Here is an 18,567-nt window from a genome sequence, read left to right as displayed (position 1 = left end):
AGACTAGAGACAGACAAGTCGCAAAACCCGAGATGTGAGCAGGCGCCAGTTTAATGGGGTTACAGCGATGATCAGAACGTGGAAACCCTCCATGCACATCAGTCCTATTAGTCCCTTAACTCATTTTCTCCATTTCTTTTTCACAGTTTGTAGATTTATGGACTTTGCAGTGGGGGAAAGGCTTCTCTGCTTGCTTCAGAGCAGCCATGGGCTGAGAGGTCCAGAGCCCCAACACTGCCCAGGGTCTGTGCTGTGGGGCAGGGACACGAGTTGCATGCAGGAGCAGACAGCAAGGTAAAGCCACCCCTCCACAAAGCACACCTGCACACATCCCAGTGCAGCGTGCCAGCTCAGTGCTCCCCAGTGATGAAGCTGCAGGAAAGCTGAGGAAAGACCCAGGGCACAGTGGAACGTGACACTTAAAGGTGCAGGGGAGAGCTGCAGCCTGAGCAGAGCCACAGCTGCTCCTCTCTGAGCAGGAGGGTCAGTGAGCCTGAAGGGCCCATGAGCCACATCCAGCAAGGAAGGGGCCACGAGCAGCCCCTGAAGGGAAGAAGTGGCAGCCATTTGTGTATTTTGTAGCCACAGTGTTGGTTCCTGCCAACCAAAGCCTGAAGCTGATGGGCAGCAGCACTTTGAGGTGCTCAGCACCCTTGAGCCTGTTCCCTGGGTGCTGCTGAGCTCCTCCAGCATCCAAAGGTGCATCGGTGCACAGAGGGCTCGGGTGCATTACAGCCACACTGGCCTCAGCTGGGAGAGGGAGGGGAGAAGCTGTTTGGTGGGAGATGAACCACTAAAGTCACTCTCCTTCCCACTCAGTAACTTACAGAGCAGCTGCAAAGTGCCCCTGGGGAACATGTTGACACGGTGCTGTCTGCATGGTCCAGAGACAGAGGCTCCCATCTGGGCTGGCACTGGCAACAGGATGGGCTCCTGGCCTGGCTGGTGTCTGCACACTCACTGCAGCATCCCTGTCCTCACCTGGAAGGCCAGCCCGTCCCCCCGTGTGGCTTGCTGCAAAGGGACACAGGTGATCACAGCATTGTCTGAGGATGGAGGACCACCAGCACCACCCCTGGTGAACACACACCACCTCTGGGTGCAGCAGCTCCTTGGCTGTGCCCAGCAGCTCATGCTGGTGGCCAGTTCCCACTACCTTGTTAATCTCCTTGTGTCTCTCCTTGCTGACAATTTCTTCCAGGACTTCTCCGTCTCCCTTAATGAGCCTGGAAGACAAGCACAAGCCCACGAGCCTTGAGAGCTACTGGCAAGTTCCTGCAGCTGCAGAAGGTGCTGACCCCCACCCCACCCTGAGCCCCCAGCTCCCTCACAGCCCAGGACCAGGTGCTGGGCTGATGCACCTCTAGGCAAAGCCAGTGATGACCTACCCCTGACATTGCATTAGGTGACTTTTTTTTTGGCTGTATCAAGCTTAAATAGCACAGCAGGCTTTTCCATTGCTCCCATGGGATTAATGTCACCACACTACAGTAAGGACAGGTGCAGTCCCCTGAGAAATCAGCATGGGTCAGCCAGCCCTGCCCCAGGCTGTGGGTACTGCCTGCTGTGTGCAGTCACACTGCCATGAGAAAACACATAATAAAAGCATCTCCTGCCACCCCAAAAATCTGCAGGCTTCACTGTCAACAGCAGTGCCCCAACCCCTGCAAAGCCTTTTCCTTTCATTAGAGAGTTCAGGTGTGTTCCTGGCTGCCCAGGAAACTGCAGAGCCATTGAGGAACAGGAGCCAGTTTGGGCCTGAAATGCAGCCAGGCTGGGGAGCATCTTGCTGAGCAAATTCCAAGCAGTGTTGGAGGCAGCTCACACCTCCAAACACGAACAGAAATTTAATTGTCTTCATTACGTGCCTTACAGGGAACCGACCTTTGTTCCACACCTCCCTGAGCCCTGCAGGCTGCCTTCTATTTTAAGACTGGACTTGTCATACCCAATTCTCTTCAGCATGATGTTTTCTGCTGGCTGAGAAGACGCAGTTTATTAAAAACTGGGTCATTTCTATTTGGCAGCTAAATGAACTTGGGTTTGATTGTTGTCTGTAACCCCACAGGGCACACGCTCCCTCCTCACTTGCACCCGGAGCTGAAAGGTGAGTGGATGCAGCAGTGGGATGCTGGGACACAGCCCAGTGTCCCTTGTGTGGAGCCCCAGCACAATTTGATAATTTGGTGTCACTTTCTGGGTAAGTTACACCAGGTCTGACAGGAGGGGACCTGTGCAGGGTCAGCTCAAGCCTTTGCTGCTCAAGGGAACCTGGGTCCACACATGGTACTGCAGTGCCATGGACAGGCGTCCTCCAGAACTCCAACCCACGCAGCATGGATAGGGAAGGACAACCCCCCTCCTTTCTCCCCAGGGATCGTACCTGGTTCTCCCTGTTTCGGGATCCACGACTCTCCTTATGACACTCTGCCTCGCGTCCCATTCTTCCTTTGTCATTGGCTTCATAGCCTGGATCCGGGATTTCTGTTCATCTGTCAAAACTGGAATGCACTGGTCAGTCAGAGCCACCTCCCAGGGCCAAATCCAGGCACAGCCCTGCGGCTGCAGCCAATGGACATACATCCCACACCAGATTCCTGGTGGTACTTGGGGATCAGTGGTGAACCACACAAAGGAAGGGCCACTTCACATCCCAAAGGCAGGACCAGCTCTGCCAGGATGTTACTGCTGACTCTGTCCTTCTATCTTTGTTCCCCACTCACACCTATGAACTATATCTGAACACTTCACGAAAGAACATCTCAGTGTGGCTCCTACATTTACTTGGTGTGGCTCAAAGGTGGCCACAGTATGTAGGAGGGAGGAGAGCCTGGGGCTCCTCCCTGTACACAGCCCTGCTTCCCTCAGACACCTCACGGGGTCCCAGGAAGGGATCAGCACAACTCCAGTGTGCACAGGCTTCCAGGAGGGAAACACTGTCATTACCTGGCCCAGAGTCCTCCACTGATTCCTTCTGCCACTGCTCCAGCGAGGGGCCAGGCACCTCTTCTCCCTTGGCTTTCTCCTCCTTAGCCTTTTCCTTTGCCTTCTTTTTAAATTTCTTTTTTAATTTCTTCTTCTTCTTCTTCTTTTTTTTCTTGTCTTTCTGTTTCACTCGCTTTTTTTTGCCATGTTGACTCTTCTTTGTTTTGGAGTCACTGTCACTGGAGTCGTCAGAAGAGGGGCTGGAGGAAGAGGAGGATGAGGAAGAGCTGGTGGATGAAGATGCTGTCTCAGAGGAAGAGGTACTGGCCTTCCTCTTCTTTTTGTCCTTTCCTTCCTTCTTCTTCTCTGCAATACATAAGCAGAGGGTGAGTGGAGCAGCTCTGGCCCTGCAGCAGCAGAGATGTTGGTTACCCCCCTCCCAGCCTGGTTTCTTTCTTGCCTGGAAGACCCTTCTGTTGCCAACACTTTTACCACATGATGGTGTGTGGTGCTGCAGTGCCAGACTGGCATGTGGAGGGGCTGCAGGGCTCTGCACTTGACAGAGTGAGACCAAAATGGGCACAAAGTGCAGGGCAAGGTGACAGAGACCGATTTAGCTTAACCCAGGGACCTTCTTCTCCCATCTGGACCCCTCTGTGCACCCACCCCAGGAAAAACACGGAGTCATGGGCCTTTCCCACCTTCCCTGGCTGCTGCCGAGCTTGACTTGTGTCCATGAGAGCCAGCGTTCCTCTTCCTTGAAGGAGAGCTGCTGCCCTGCTGTGAGTCCTTGCTGCTTTTCCTCCTTTTCTTCTCCTTCCTCTCCTGCCTGCTCCGAGAGCTGCTTTTGCTCCTGCTCCGCGACCGCTTCCGAGACTGGCTGTGGGCCATGGTCAGCCTGGAGGGGACAGGGACATCAGTGCCATGGGGGGACCAACCCCCAAAAACCTTAAATCCACCTCCGAGCCAACCAGCCCTGTTCCTGTCAAACTCCCTCCCTTGGATATCCCCTTGGAGAGATGGGTCAGGGTCTCCCCTCACGAAGCCACAGCCAAAAGGAATTTCACCAATCCACAACATGGAGCCCTCGGGGTAGAGCCAGCACAGGGACAGCACTGCTGTCCCCAGGCAGCCCTTCCCACCTCAGACAACCTGTCCCCAAGCAGGTTTTCCACTAGGAAAACCCTCCATTGGGTTTTCCCCCCACTTTTCCTATTTATCCCTAGAGAATCAGGCTGATCCCTGCCATGGGCAGGCACTGAGGGGCCTGAGGTTGGTGTTTGCAGGCCCTGCTGTGCCCCACAGTCACCCCACAGCCCTGGGAGCCGTTGGGAAGACGCTGCACCACAGCCAGACTCCGGGAAGGGATGATGGATGCTGCAGCCACAGCCATCAGGACTAAACATCCTCCCAAGCTGAACATGGAGTCAATCACCCCATTATTTAAAATGCTGAGAGCAGGCACAAGCCAAGGGGAAGAATGAATTTTTAATATTCCAATTTGCTTTTAGAAAACAGATTATGCACCGAGCTGGCACCCCCGTCCGTCAGCCCGAGGGTTCCTGGCAGCCACAGGCCAGAGCCAGAGTGATTCCTGCTCCCATTAATTTAGAAAACAAACTGGTACTGTGGGCAGAGCAGGAGCTGGGAAATGCTTCCTCACAGCCACCTTCCAACTACCACATCTAATTAATTGTTTGTTTACCGTCCTGACGCTCCTAGGCAGCAACTTGCTCCCAAAGGAATCAGAATTTTGATTGATTTCCAAAGGGAAATTTCAGTCAGGAAAAAAAAAACAAACCAAAACAATTAAGGGCAGACAGGGAAGGTCCAGAGGGTGAGAGTCCTCCATGGACACAGACCCAGCAGCCATTCCCTCGACCAGGGCCTTGTGCAGGACAGGGTCTGGGACTCGAGGCAGCAGGACCCACATTATCCAGGCCCAGCAGCTGGATCCATGTATACAGGAATAGCTCAGACAGGAGCATCCCGGGGAGTGTGGGGCGATGCTGCGGGAAGGGGATGAATCCCAAATCCACCCCACAGCACCCCAGGCTGGCTGTACCCCAAAGCTGGGCTCTCATCTGAATGGGGGCACTTTGGGGCGACTCCTCCTGCCCACGCGGCTCTGCCCGGCCCGGCCGCTGCTCTGCCCCTGCCCTCCCGCCCCAGCACGGGGAGCCTGGGAAATACTGGCCCTTTAAGAGCTCAGCACAAGGTGTGCTGGCCCTTTAAGAGCTCAGCATGAGGTGCACTGGCCCTTTAAGAGTTCCCCACAAGGTGCGCTGGCCCTTTGAGAGCTCAGCACAAGGCGCGGTGACTCTTTAAGCACCCGCGCAAGGCGCGCTGACTCTTGACGAGCTCAACAAGAGGCGCTCTGGCCCTTTAAGGATTTAAACGCTCACGGCGCGGCCCCTTTAAGAGCGCGGCTCTTTATCGGCCCCCCTGGGCCCGGGTGCCGCCGCAGCGAGAGGGGCTGTGTCCACCACAGCACCCCGGTGTCTCCAGCCCCGTGCAGGTGCGAGGAGCGGCAGGGAGGGAAGGAGGGAGGGAAGGAAAGAAGGAGGAGGGAGGGACGGACGGACTCACCGGGCCGGGCCGGTCCCGCTCCCGCCGCAGGGTCCGCGCCTGCCGTCCCCCGCTCCCGTCCGCCGCGCGCGGGGCCGGGCGGCAGCGGGGCCGCGCTCTTTGGTTCCGGGGGGCGCTGCGACCGCACTGCAGCTCAATTTTGGGGAGGAATTCGGGCGGGCGGGGAGCGCCCGCGTTCGCTGCTGAAAGAGATGAAACCTTCGAGACTGAGTTTCTTGATATCGGTTTCAGGCACAAATACAGCAGCCGGTTTCCTTGCCCAGGTGCGATTTTAATGGGCTTTGCTAACGAGCAGCCCATGAGCCGTGTGCCAATGGCACCCCCAGCCAAAGATCCAGCGGGTCCCTTGCGAGGGCTTAAAATAACACCCTGTACCCGCTCACGTCCAGCCTTTCCCAGTTCTCGATGCGATTATCCACGTGCTCTAATTACTGCAGGGAACAAGTGAATGAAACAGCCCCTTACAAATCCAGCAGTCTCTGTGCACATCATATACAATTAATTTGCTACAGAGGCAAATGCGGCCACCAAATCAAAACATATTTTGCTTCTTTAATTTGTTTTGTAGGTGTGAGAGTCCCAAGCTTTCAGCCAGCTGGAAGTAGGACAGGGGAAGCACTTGACTCTCCTAATCCATCATCTGTTGAGGGATGTTGGTGCCAAATTAAGAAGCCCCAGGTCTGCCTGATGCACCCAGCTTGGGAGAATTATTTTGTATTTTCACTTGCTCATATAACTAAAGCAAAGGGAGTTAAATGTAAAGTTTTGCTGTGGTGCAGGTGGCTCCCAGAGCTTTGTCTCTGTTTCTGCCTACTGGAAATTTGTGCTCAGAAGAGCTTGTGGAAGCCTGTGGAAATCCTCTCAGCCACCCTGTGGGATCGGCTCTCCCTATATATTGCTCCTGATGGATTCTTCTGAGTGCGGGCTAGGCAAACCTCCAGTAATAATGCTTCCCTGCCATTCCCAGCAGCCTATTGTGAATCAGCTGGATCTCATTTCTGAGCAGATCCTTCTCTGTCACTCAGCAATAAAAAGCTCTTCCCCTGCCCCTGGAAGAGGACAGGAGACCACTGAGAACAGCAGAGAGTGGTAAGTGTAGGGCTTTAATCACCATTCCTTCCCATTTCCAGCAGGACCTGGGATGCTGCTGTTGGCACAGAGGCCAAGGAGCTTCAGGTGTTTTCCCTGTACACCTGAAAATATTTACAGAGTCTCTGTAGTGCACCAAAGTGTTGGGGCTTTCTCTGTCTTACAGTCCTGCAGCCCGAGAGTGAGCCCTGGTGAGCTGAGTTCCAGCTCTCCAAGCTCCCCTAACCCTGGCAGGGCTCCTTTTCCATGGTGAGAGCTACTTCTTACAGGACTCCTGCATCCATCAGTCTGTTAGTGCAGTCTGAGAGGTCAGAGAGGAGCTTTAGGCAACGTGGTCTGCAGAAATTGTGTTTTCCCATCCCCTACCACAGGGCACAGACATCCTCAGTCTCGGGCACGTCCTCTTCCACGGTTCCTGTGAATCCATCCCCAAATCCCTCTGCTTCCACCAGCTGGGGTTTGCTGTTGCACATGGGGCAGAGCTCGTTTCGGATGAGGGATGATCTCATCCACACGATGAGGTTCCAGCGCTCCCCGGAGCCGATGGGAAGTGCCCCATGGATCTGCCCTCCCCGGTGGAGCAGCCCCTGGGCTCCCACGTGTTCCACCTCCAGGTACTTCGGCACAGGACTGGGATCCTGGAACAAAGGGAGGTGGATTCATAATTGCACCAGAAAGTACCTGGCAGAACAACACTCACATAGTTGACACTTATCACCTTTTCCCCCAGGGAGCAACATGGAGAGGACAAACTGCACCTCTGAAACACTTCAATGGTGGCTTGGCAGCAGATGGGTACAACTGTTTTCCAGTAAGACATACCCAGTTTCAATCGAAACAACCTGTTTCACCTGTGTTTCAGAGCTTTTACCCTCTCTTGCCCTAGAAACAGGTGCTACAGATTTAGCTTTAAGTCTCATTTGAAATAAATCTCTCTCTCAGGACCTCCCTGCTCACTGTTTCAGCTGTGGAAAGATGGGCTGGTTTGTTTACTCCAACTTCTACTACAAGCTGCCTCTGTGCTCTCTTTGAAACCTGAATATTGGAACAGAAAAGGCTTCTGTATAACCAAAACATGTAAAAAAAGAGGGAAGGGGCAGAGCAGGTTTGACTGTCAGAAATGAATAATTGTGTTTTGGAACGCAGTTTATGCCTTGAAACTGGGGGGGTGTGAGGAGGTAGAGGGGAATGGAATGGGGGTCCAGAGTGGGAATGTGCTCAGTACCTTGTAGAAATCCCCAAAGTACAAGTTGCCTTCTGTGAAGTCTTTCCCCAGTGAGACATTTAAGGTGACTTCTGCATTGTCATAGTGGGAGCTCAGATCCAGGTCCTCGTGCAGGGAGTACTTGACCACAAAGGCTCTGTGGCTGTCCAGGTAGAATCCCCCCAGCTCAGGGTACAGCAGGGCCGTGATGGGCCGCAGGAACTGCTCCCTCAGGGGGGTCAGGAAGCCTTCATCCATCCCAAGCTCGTTCAGCAAAACCTATGTCAAAGAGAGGAGGTGGGAACACCTGAGCAACATCATCAGAACTGTCCTCCTCCTCCTCCTCCAGCCCTGCTGCTGGCTCAGAGCAAGAACTTTAGAGCAAAGGCTCCAGCTACAGGAGAAAGCAGGAAGATCAAGGTGGAAAGGGATGGGGGAAAGACAGAGCAAGATCAAAAGGTGAGTGTTCTTTAAAAACTGACTCCTTGATTTAAATGGGTATTGCTTAAAAATACAAGGTGCTCTTTGCTCTGAGGTACCAACTCCCATCCCCTTTCCCTGCATTCCCATGTCCTTTTGTCAGTGTAACATTCCCTCAACCCTTTCCCTCCAAGGGGGTACTGGAACTCCAACTGCTCTGTGTAAAATGACAGACACTTTGGAAGTGAAAGGAGAAGTGAGGAGGTGAACAGAGTGAACACTCCCCCTCAAGAAGCACAGGAGACAAATCCTACCCCGTAGTTATTCATGGTGTTGGGCCTGCCTTTGGGCATATCCGACTGCTCAAAGTTCTCCAGCTCATCCACAAAGGTCTGGCAGAACTCCTCTGTGAACACTGGGAGTCGATAGATCCTCTTATCTGTCAGGAGAAGGGAGACACCATTTGCTGGGGAAGATCACAGGTGAGTGTTCCTGCCTGCCTGTCCAGCTCCACTGTGCTGGTGGCAGTGAGAGCACAGGACCCTTGTGCTTCACTTTGTGCTCAGGCTGCTTGAAGGGCTGGAACCATTCCCCAGGATGTATTTGTTATTTTTCATGTTGGTCCCTCGTTTCCAGGCTCACCCATCCAGTCAGGAGATCTGGCACTGGTTTAAATGCCAGATGTAGTGCCAAGGAAGTGTTTTGAGTCTGGAGGGAGGGTGGTGAATCAACGACTCATCACAGGCAGGCTGGAAAGACACTCAAGGTCATTTAGGGGCTGTGGGACTCACTCATCTGGTGCCAACCTTCTGGGAATACCAGGTCTGAGCTGCCTCTCAGGGTAGAGCCCTAAAGGTCTGTGTGAAGGGAGCTCAGGACTGAAGATACAGAAGCTGAGATTAAGACAGCAGGAGAAGGCTGGAAATCGTGCCTTGGACAAGTTCAGGAGCTCTGCACAGACACATTTGGGTCTCTTTTTGTCTTGAGAAAAGGAGGAAATTTTGTCAGCATTTCTGGTAGGCAGAGAGCTTCACAGATCCCTCCAGAGAAGCTTAAAACCCAGAGTTCTTTTTAGAAGACTGAAATTATTTCAGCCCAGACTAACCCACAGGGATTGTCTGAAATGGCAAAGCACTTGGGAAGGGAAAAACAAGCTCCCCAGGCTAACAGTGTTCCTTCAGGCTCCCTGGTGAGGTGGTGGCACAGCCAAAAGCCCCAGCCCTGCTGCAGCTGAAGCCTCTGGTGAGACATCAGCAGACTGGGATGGGAAGGCAGAAAAGAGTGTCTGCTCCAGAGCAGAACTGCTGCACAGCACTGCCCCTCCAGAGACCCCTGTCAGGCAGAGAATAACATCCTGTTTGCCTCAGCCTGTGTCAAATCTGAGCTACTAAAGACAGGGCTTGGGAACAGCTGTCACCAGGGAAGCTGCAGTGTCACACAGGGAGATCTGTGTGACTGAGGTGTTGTTTCCTTTACCTGAGAAGGACTCGAGGTAGCCCAGGAGGCCCTGGAGATGAGCTCCCGGCGATGTGCAGTATCGCACGATCTCCAGGAAATCTGGGGCCAGGAAGGAATCCTGGTGTCAAGGGAAGGAGGGAAAAAAAACACAGAAACACAATTAGCCAGTATAGCCTTTTATGGCCCCAGAGAGAAATGGATTTCCAGCGAGCCACAGGGAAATGTGCGGTCTCTAGGGAGAGGGCTCATAGTCACACTGGGGTTACTTCTACGGCAGGAACTGCAGAATGTTCCTGTGTTTTACTTGGAGGTAAAGTTTGAGGGTTTCTACATAAAACTGGCCAGATTTTTTATAGGTATGACAGGAAAGAGCCTGGCTCACTATATGGATTCCTAACAGGTAAGTGCAAAATCTTTCCTAGTGGATTTTTAGCCTCTTGTCATGGAATCAGCACAACGGAGTGACTTGGCTCTGCTTTGAGCACTTCCCCACACTGATGATAACAAACAACAGCAGCACTTATTGCTGGAGGATCACAGTAAATCTGTGTGAACTTGGTTGTGCGTTACTGCTATCTGTGGGAACTATCCAGCTGGGAAGTCTTGAGTCTGGCAAGCATGAGGAAATTCAAAGCAAAGTAGCCCATAAAGGCTGTTTTCTGTGGCTCCTCATTAGACCTGACCGAGCCCGACCGGTGCAATGATGCTTTATGTTTAAATTACTAATGGTATTTCGAGTCCAGTACCAGGTGCTGGAGCAGCTTCCATATGGAATGACCCTTTCCTGGCTGTATACCAGGTGGAATCTTGCCTGGAGAACATGCTGTGCTGTCAAAGTTTTAAATTCAGTTTTAATATGCTACACGCAGGTTTAAATTCCGTCCAGCTTTAGCACTGCATGATCCCGAGGAGAAGAGAGAAAAATAAACTGCAAAAATAAACTCTCAGGTAATTTCTTGGGTGCAAAAGAGACTCTAAACACACTGTACCTGCAGAGTGTACACCTCTGGGTGTTTGGGTTTGTAGCACTTGGAGATGATGGCTCTGCGTTCCACTGACTGATGGACTAACTGTTTTCTTCTCTGCACTTCTGCCTCAATCTGCAAATAAACAACAGAGCATATTGTGAGAAAATCTAAAGGGACAACTAAAACAATTCCAGGAATTTGCTCATTGTTTTAAACTAGTTGTTTTTGTTTCAGGCACCTCTGGGAAGCAGAGTCTGTGCTTTTGTTTTTCTGTAGTCAAGACAAGTCCAATAAATATCTGAGAAGACAAATGCCTGAGAGGGTTTGGAGAGACTTTCTCTTTACAGATGGCTTAAAAAATAACTGAAGCCTTTCTATGGAAGTGCCAAGTGGAGCTGTGAGGTTTCAGCCCTTTCAGGCATCCTGACACCTCCTGAATCGTCAGCAGAGCCTTTAAGAGCCTTGGCTTGTGTTCTGACAATATAAGCATTGTCCAAAATAAAGACACTTGCTGGGAGGGAGACAAGTCTTGTCATGAAGGGATTACTGCTAAGTGTGGTGGAGACAGGCTAATCTGTCCTTTCAGAGCAAACAGCTGTTTTAGCAGCTGATTCAGCCAGCTCTTCCTGTTTAATTCCCCCTCATGAGATTAATTTATAACATTCCTCACTAAAGAAGGAAGGAGGGTGTGACCAGTTCCCCTCCTGACCCCTGGTTAGCATCACTAATGCATTTTATGAGGTGAGCAGCCATTCTCTGCTCATCTGTTCATTCCCTTTCCCTCATTATCAGGCCCTGAAGGTCTTGTGAAGCAGACAAACCAAACAGGTTCCTTCTCCTCCTCCTTCCCAGCCTCAAGGCCAATCACTCCCTTCCTTGCTGGCCTTGAAGGGCCCAGTCCCCCGGACACCAGGTGCTGTTGGTGACCTTGACAGGGAAGAGGGAACAGGGAACTGTAACAGCCCCCAGCACTGCCTATAAAATCAGGCAGTACAAGTCCTAAGTGGGAAACTTGGACTGGAACAGCTGCTGGACAGTGAGAGCTGTGACCTCCCACAGCCAGGGACACCTCTGATGGCAGGAGACATACTCCTCTGAGGGCTCAGTGAGTAAATCCTATTCTTTTATATTATTTTTGAGTCTACGTTATGTTTACATTGATACAGCAAACCTTTGTATTAAGATCTTAGCAGATTTGCAGAGTCCAGGTGATTAGGGAGTTATTAGGATCTAGGTGATATTAAATTACAACTGAAGTTTGAATCTAGAAATCCTGAGAGAAGTTGTATTATAAATTCTGCTTGTTGTGCTCCATTGATTCTGCCTGTAGAAAACCTGTGCTGTCCTACTCATAAATTCTGTGCTATATGAATCATAATATCCTGTTCATAAAGCTTTAATTATGATTTACTGCCATCATCACTCTGCCAAGAATCCCTAAAGGAACCTGTCTCTCCTCCAGGTGAAATTAGAGCTGGTTGTGTGACAGATCTCTGTCCCTGGCCTGGGAAGGGGCACAGATTCCTTAATAAAGGGTGTCCTGGGGGGAGTGTGAACCTGTAGGACCCCTGGGTGATCCCATCTCAGGGCACCCTTTAAAAATAACTGGCAAAAGAAGGGACAAGGAAAGGCAAACCAGAAGGGGCTGGGAGCCAGCTGACTAAATCCAAGAGGGAGCAGCACAGAGGCCACTGGGACAAAGTGCTGGGTGACAGTATTTAATTCCAGGGTGTTGGCTGTGTAAACACCTCCCTGACAGTGCCTGGGGAGAATTCTTCCCTCTGGCCTCTGTACAGCACCTGGGTCCACTGGGATGAGGTGCTGGGGAGCTGTGACCCAATTCTGTCTGGGCTTGTGGCTTCAGCAAGTCCCAAACTCCCTTTGGAGTTGAGCCCAGCCCCAGGACCTCCAGGGGTGTGGAAATGCCCCTGGGGTCCCAGCACAGGAAGGACATGGAGCTGTTGGAGAGAGAAGTCACCACGGTGATCAGAGGGCTGGAGCAGCTCTGCTGTGAGGGAAGGCTGAGAGAATTGGGATTGTTCAGCCTGGAGAAGAGAAACTCTGGGGTGACCTAATTGTGGATTTTCCATACCTGAAAGAACTACAAGAAAGATGGAGAAAGACTGTTTACAAGGCTCTGAAGTTGAGAACAAAGAGGAATAGCTTCACACTAACAGACAGTTGGGTTAGATGGGATGTTAGAAATTCCTCCCTGTGAGAGTGGTGAGGCCCTGGCACAGGTTTCCCACAGAACCTGTGGCTGCCTCATCCCTGGAAGTGTCCGAGGCCAGGTTGGACAGGGTTTGGAGCAACCGGGGCTAGTGGAAGGTGTCCCTGCCCATGGCAGGGGGTGGAACACGATGACCTTTAAGGTCCCTTCCAACCCAAACCCTTCTTTGCCCCGAATCCCCCTCCCGGCAGGCGTGAAGGGGGTCCCCGCGCTCACCTCCCTCAGCACTGCCTGGAACTGCTCCTCGCTCCGGCAGCCGCGCTCCTGCAGCGCCTGCAACACAGGGGACACCGCCGTCACCCGGTACCGCCCGTGTCACCGGGCAGGACCACCCGCCCACCCCGATACCGGGGGAGACCTTCCCGGCCGCGCTCCCGGAGCAGCCCCGCCCGCCCCCGGCCGTGCCCGGCCATGCCCCCGGTGGTACCCGGCCGTGATCCCGGCGGAGCTGCCGCCGGTCCCGGTACCGCACGTGGAGCCCGTAGCGGCCCACGAAGATGTTGTCGGTGAAGAAGCAGGCGCACGCCAGGAACGGCCGCGCCCCGGACATGTTTCCCGCCGGCGCTGCGCGCGCGGGGTCCGGCCCTCAAAACGGCTCCGCTTCCTCCCGCGCGAGGGCGCGTCGGCAAATTCCCAACCGGGGCGGAAAACGGGGAGAGGCGAAAAGCGCCCGGTTTTTCCCCCAGTTTTGTGCCTTTTTTTTTGCAGTTGTTTTTCATTTGCGCTTTCCGTGACGTCACCGCGGGTGGGTTCCGCAGCGGTGCCGCCGCCGCACGGCCCTTTCCGCCGGGCCGGGCCGGGGCCGCCAAGGGGTGTTTGCAGACGGTCCCTGGGAACACCGCCCCGGCCGGCGGGGGCGCGCACGGGGGCGCGCCCGGCGGGGTCAGCGCGGCCCCGGCCCCGATCCCGATCCTGGCCCGGCCCGGCCATGGACGCGGCGCTGCCCGAGGCCGAGCGGGAGGTGGTGGTGGCGGCCGAGCCCTGCGGCCACGGCAGCAAGTTCGAGGACATCTACCGGCTGCTGGCCGAGGGCTGCTTCCCGCCCAGCTTCTGCTCCATCAAGAGGAAGAACCTCAAGCGCTACGCCCAGAAGTTCGTCGTGGACGGTGGGGACCCTGGTGGGGGGCACCTCGGCCGTGGCATCCCCCCGAGGGATCGGGCTGGGGAGATGCCATGGGAGGGATGCGCCGGACCCGCGGCTGGGGAGGGGATGTGGCTCCTTGGCAGCCGTGGGATGCACCGTGACTGCCTCCATCACTGTCACCATCGCTGTCACCATCGCTGCCGCCCCCCTGCTGTGCCATAGCGTCATTTCTGGGGCGCAGGGTGGGGATTGTGTCACCGCGGGTGGCACCGGTGCCCCGTGGGGACCGCAGTGGTTTTATTGTAGCAGAGGATTTCGCGCAGCCCTGCCTGCAGAAAAGCTCTCCCTGGGCTTGTTTAGGGGTGTTTCCAGGTCAGCAGCTTCTCCAAGGGCTCTGCAGGAGCTCCCAAGGCAAAAAACCCCGGTGTCGTGTCTCTCTCCCGTGTTTCCCACTGTGGAAAATGAGCCTTTTTCTGGGGCTGAGCAGCTGGAGTGGCGTGAGAGGGGGGTGTTGGACACAAACCTCTGGTGCCCACAGGTGGCTGCCTCTACTACGTGGGGCCCAAGAAAGAGGAGAAGCGGGAGGTGATCGTGGATCCCGAGCGGAGGCGGCAGGTCTTCCTGGAAAGCCACTTCACCGAAATTGGGAACCACCTGGGCCAGAAAAAGACCGTGCACCGGATCCAGAGCCGATATTACTGGCTGGGGATTGTGAAGGATGTCGTGGACTGGGTGAGTTGAGAGCACTGACCGTGTCGGTGACACCGGTGCTGGCAGCAGTCCTAAGTAAGCAGCTCCAGGAGTGCAGGGGTGATGTAATCTCTAGTGCCTGCTGCTTTGAAACCACAAACTGAGTAACTCTGCAGGTGAATCTTGGAATGCCCCGAGGCAGCTGGATTGTTTAGATGTCTTTCCCTCAGCGTCAGGAAGCCTCCTGGTGCAGGGCAGTTTTGGCCAGCATGGGAACGTGGGATTGTTTCAAACAAGTAGCTGAGCCCAGCTTTGGATTGCTCCCAGAGCTGCCCAATTCTCTAAATTATGGTAAGGGGAGGATTTCAGTGTTTCCACTGGCTCTGCTCAGCTGCTTTGCCTCACCTGTTCTGTTGCTGGCAGTCTCCTGCAGCAGGGCTCTGCAGCAGTGTGGTTTGGAGAAGTGTGGTTGCATTACATGGTCTGAGCTCCTCCGGCATCCTTGGGCTGATGATTTTTCTAACCAGCAGTAGGAGGTTAAAATGCAATAAATATCTGCCTGGAAACAGGGTGAGAAATAGCTTAGCTGTAGGCCACGTTGAGAAAATTGGTTATTGTGTCAGAGGAAGCTGTCAGGTGAGTTTTGGGAGAGGTGAGACGTGTCAGCCTGTTGTGTTTCGTCCTCTTTTTCCTGTGCCTCACTGTTTTCATTGGGTAGAGGGAAGCTGCTCAGCCCTGCTGAGTGTCTCACCCCTTCATAATCCGTGCAGTCTGAGTCTGACAGAATCCATCAGCATATTTCTAAGCCTTTTGATCTGCCTTTTCCCTTTCCAGATCAAAATGTGTGAGACCTGCCAGAACGCCGAGCACAACAAGAATGTGTCGCGGAAAGCACGGCCCGTCAGGGTGGAATCTCCCTGGGAAGTGCTGGGATTAGACATTCACGGTGAGTGTGTGTGGCTGGCGGGCTCTCCAGGGCTCCAGGAGCGTGGCAGACCTGCTGCCACACACCGGGAGTGAGAGCTGCCTGTGGGGAAGTGCCAAGGAGGCCAGGGTGCAACCTGATCCCTGTGCTTGGCTCGGCTCCCTCCCCACACACAATGGGAGCTGTGGGCGTGTGTTACTTCCCAGAACTGAAGCTCTGATGGGTGTATTTTTGCTGACAAAGGTCACCCAAATGTTCTGGCCAGATGACATTGCAGAAGGGAGTTGTGGTGCAGCAGTGGTTTTGCTGGGCTGGGTTTTTGACTGTGCCCATTTGGGTGATATTACGGCATCACATTGATTTTTTGGGTGGTTGTTTGCGCAGGTCCTTTTCCCGAGACGAGTCAGAGCAACACACACGTCCTCCTTGTGACTGACTACTTCACCAAGTGGGTGGAGGCTGCTCCTCTGCAGAAGAAAGATCCCTTATCCGTGGCTAAAGCCCTGGCTGCCATTTTTTACAGGTGGGCTCCTCTGTTGTTGGTTACATTGCACCTTTGCAGTGAGATGGGGAGTGCTGGGATCTGTGTTGAAAAAGTACTCAGTGTCCTCAAGATGTTTCCCCACGAGAGCAGGAACTCTCCCTTCTACAGGAGAGACCATGCAGTGCCTCTCAGTTGCTCTTTATAGAAGAGCCTGTTATCCTCATTACAGGGAGGGGAGAAAGAGGCAGAAGTGGCTCTCCGAGTAGCCCCGAGGCCAAGAGAGCTGTGCCCCAGTTCTCTGCAGGAGCTTTAAAGCCATTCCCTCATCCCTCCTGGAAAGTGTTCATTTTGCATTCACACGGCACACGCCACCACGTGACATTGTCCTTGTGGAAAACTCATGGGGCCAGTGGAGATTTGCATTCAGAGCAAGAAACTTCTCTTGTTTCTCCTGCTGCCCTATCATTCAAAGGCAAACAGGCTTGGCTGGTTTGGAACAGATGGAGCCAGCAGACCCCTCTCTGCTCATGGGGAAGTGGGGTCACGCCAGCCTCATTAGCACCAGCCCCACTGGAGGGTCTCTGTCCCTTTCATATCTCATTTGCATCCATGAAGAGCAAAATTCTCTGGCTCTGCCTCAGCTGATGGAATAAAACCAGTTGTGTGTCCTCTACTTGTTCAGGTTTGGTGCATCCAAGAACATTTACACCAGTCAGAGCTGGGACTTCTGTGAGGAGGTAGGTCAGGGGCTGGGTGGTTCAGGGAGAAGCCACATGACCTGCAGCAGGTTTTTTGGGCAGCAGGTCCTGAAGGCAGAGTTGCAATGTGCCATGTAGTGGGGGTGAGGAGCTAATGGTGCCTTATCCCTGCCCCAGCTCTGTTGGAAGTGGGAGGTGATTTGCCAGGTGATTTTCACCCTGGCAGGGATTTAAGGCAGTGGTTCTGTGGTGCAAGTCCTCCAGCCTCTCTGCTGAGAAGGAAAGGTCCCGTGAGACCGTGTGCATGAAATCCTGCCCTACCCTGGGATTAACCCAGCTTCACAGTGCTGTGGAAAGCTTCAAGTGTAGAAACAGTCATTGCAAAACCTTTTCTCAGGCTCTAACTTTTCTGGAGAGCTGTTTGTGCTATGCAGCATCCCCTGGCATGGGGAGGGGGCACAGTGCCAGGCCCATGTCGTGGGGGCTGTGGAGGCTGCTGTGGTGCTGACTTGCCGTGTTCTCCGGCGGGCCTGGCCCCACCTTTGCAGGTCAGCCGGCAGCTGTGCGAGCGCTGGAACATCTCACAGGTCCTCACCCCTGCAGACCCCACTGACAGCCTGGATGACCCCAGTGCTGAGGTGCTCAGGTCCTCCATCTGCAACGTGGTGAACGAGAAGCCCGGCGAGTGGGACGCCCACCTGGACCCCGTGCTCTTCCATTTCCGCACCTCGGTCAACTCAGCCACCAAGTACAGCCCCTTCTTCCTCATGTTCAACAGATACGTGTGCCTGTCCTCAGAGGTAACTGCTCGGCCCAGGAGAGTCTGGCAGGAGGTTTGTCACTGGTGTGGTTACAGAGTAACACCCAAATCTGTACCTTGCAGGTGGATTTTGTCAAGGACTCTAAAGAGCAGGGGTCTGGTAAAGCCAACGGCCTCCCGCCCTTCACAGCCACGGTGCAGGAGAAGCAGAACATGGTGAAAGAAATTGTAAGTTTTGTGGTGCCTTGAAATCATTTTGCAGCCAAGTCCAGGGCAGGCCTGAGAGGAGAGGTGGCAGGTGGCACCTCGATGTGGTCCAAGGGCAGCAGGAGCAGAGCTGGACCCTCTGAGGCAGCACCACAGGGAAGCTGGTGGTGTTGCTGCTCAGAGTGGGGTGACGAAAGAGGAGGGACTGGCTTTCCCCATCAAGAGCTGTGTTCCAGCCTGCCCAGCTCTCTGCCTTGTAATCTGCATCTCAAATCAGCCAAAGGACTCTCTCCTCAGGCAGGGACAAGGAGCCTTCAGGGACACGCTGTGTAATTACAAAGGTTAAAAGAAACCCTGCCTCAAAATGGGAGGAGTTTGGGGCTGCCATGAGGACTAGTGGCCCAGTGGGCAAGGAGAAACAAGGTCACCATTCACTTCCTGACTGTCTCTGACATGCTGAGTGACCTTGGACAGCTTGTTTAGTCTGTTTCTTGGTTTCCTAACTTTAAAAATTACCTCAGTGTCCCCTGTAAAGGGCTTGGTGAGCTGTGTGCCAAAAAATCACAGCCAGGGCTCAAGTGCTTTGTTTGCTCGGTCATTTCTTACACCCAGGCAGGGTTATGTGGTTCTCTGTGAATCACCTGGACTGTGATTCTTCTTGCCAGGGAATAACAGGAGTAATATGGGGCAGGAGGGAGGAGGCCTGGGAGCTGAATATGTGGGATCCATTCCCAGCTGATCCCTTTGGCAGCTCAGGCTCACTGGCTTGGCTGCCTTGTGAAATGGAGATGCACATTGTGGCACATGGCAGGGAGAGCTCTGTCCTGTCCATGAGG

The 18,567-nt window shown here is 53.8% G+C and overlaps 2 protein-coding genes across 4 annotated transcripts; both read right to left on the bottom strand.

Moving 5' to 3' along the window:
• Nucleotides 1–35: 35 nt before the first annotated feature.
• ARL6IP4 (ADP ribosylation factor like GTPase 6 interacting protein 4) lies at nucleotides 36–5,606 on the bottom strand. 2 transcript variants are annotated; one of them, XM_027689606.1, is made up of 6 exons: nucleotides 5,515–5,606; nucleotides 3,627–3,823; nucleotides 2,947–3,291; nucleotides 2,384–2,501; nucleotides 1,157–1,226; nucleotides 36–1,014 (listed from the first exon to the last, which is right to left on the bottom strand). In XM_027689606.1, the coding sequence occupies exons 2-6, from the start codon at nucleotides 3,814–3,816 to the stop codon at nucleotides 958–960; spliced, it is 780 nt and encodes a 259-aa protein (XP_027545407.1). In that variant the 5' UTR covers nucleotides 3,817–3,823; nucleotides 5,515–5,606; the 3' UTR covers nucleotides 36–957. The 2 variants fall into 2 exon arrangements, with proteins under 2 accessions (XP_027545407.1, XP_027545408.1); XM_027689607.1 differs by having other exon boundaries at nucleotides 5,520–5,587.
• A 158-nt stretch (nucleotides 5,607–5,764) lies between these two features.
• OGFOD2 (2-oxoglutarate and iron dependent oxygenase domain containing 2) lies at nucleotides 5,765–13,544 on the bottom strand. 2 transcript variants are annotated; one of them, XM_027689604.1, is made up of 7 exons: nucleotides 13,351–13,544; nucleotides 13,100–13,156; nucleotides 10,675–10,785; nucleotides 9,704–9,803; nucleotides 8,542–8,666; nucleotides 7,829–8,086; nucleotides 5,765–7,241 (listed from the first exon to the last, which is right to left on the bottom strand). In XM_027689604.1, the coding sequence occupies exons 5-7, from the start codon at nucleotides 8,578–8,580 to the stop codon at nucleotides 6,966–6,968; spliced, it is 573 nt and encodes a 190-aa protein (XP_027545405.1). In that variant the 5' UTR covers nucleotides 8,581–8,666; nucleotides 9,704–9,803; nucleotides 10,675–10,785; nucleotides 13,100–13,156; nucleotides 13,351–13,544; the 3' UTR covers nucleotides 5,765–6,965. The 2 variants fall into 2 exon arrangements, with proteins under 2 accessions (XP_027545405.1, XP_027545406.1); XM_027689605.1 differs by having other exon boundaries at nucleotides 13,311–13,482.
• Nucleotides 13,545–18,567: the final 5,023 nt, after the last annotated feature.

Source organism: Neopelma chrysocephalum, unplaced genomic scaffold (genome assembly GCF_003984885.1).
Source record: "Neopelma chrysocephalum unplaced genomic scaffold, ASM398488v2 Primary Assembly neopelma1_77, whole genome shotgun sequence".
In the NCBI taxonomy this organism is placed as follows: Eukaryota; Metazoa; Chordata; class Aves; order Passeriformes; family Pipridae; genus Neopelma; species Neopelma chrysocephalum.
Note: the sequence above shows the minus strand (reverse complement) of the source record. Positions and strands in the feature narration are given on the sequence as shown.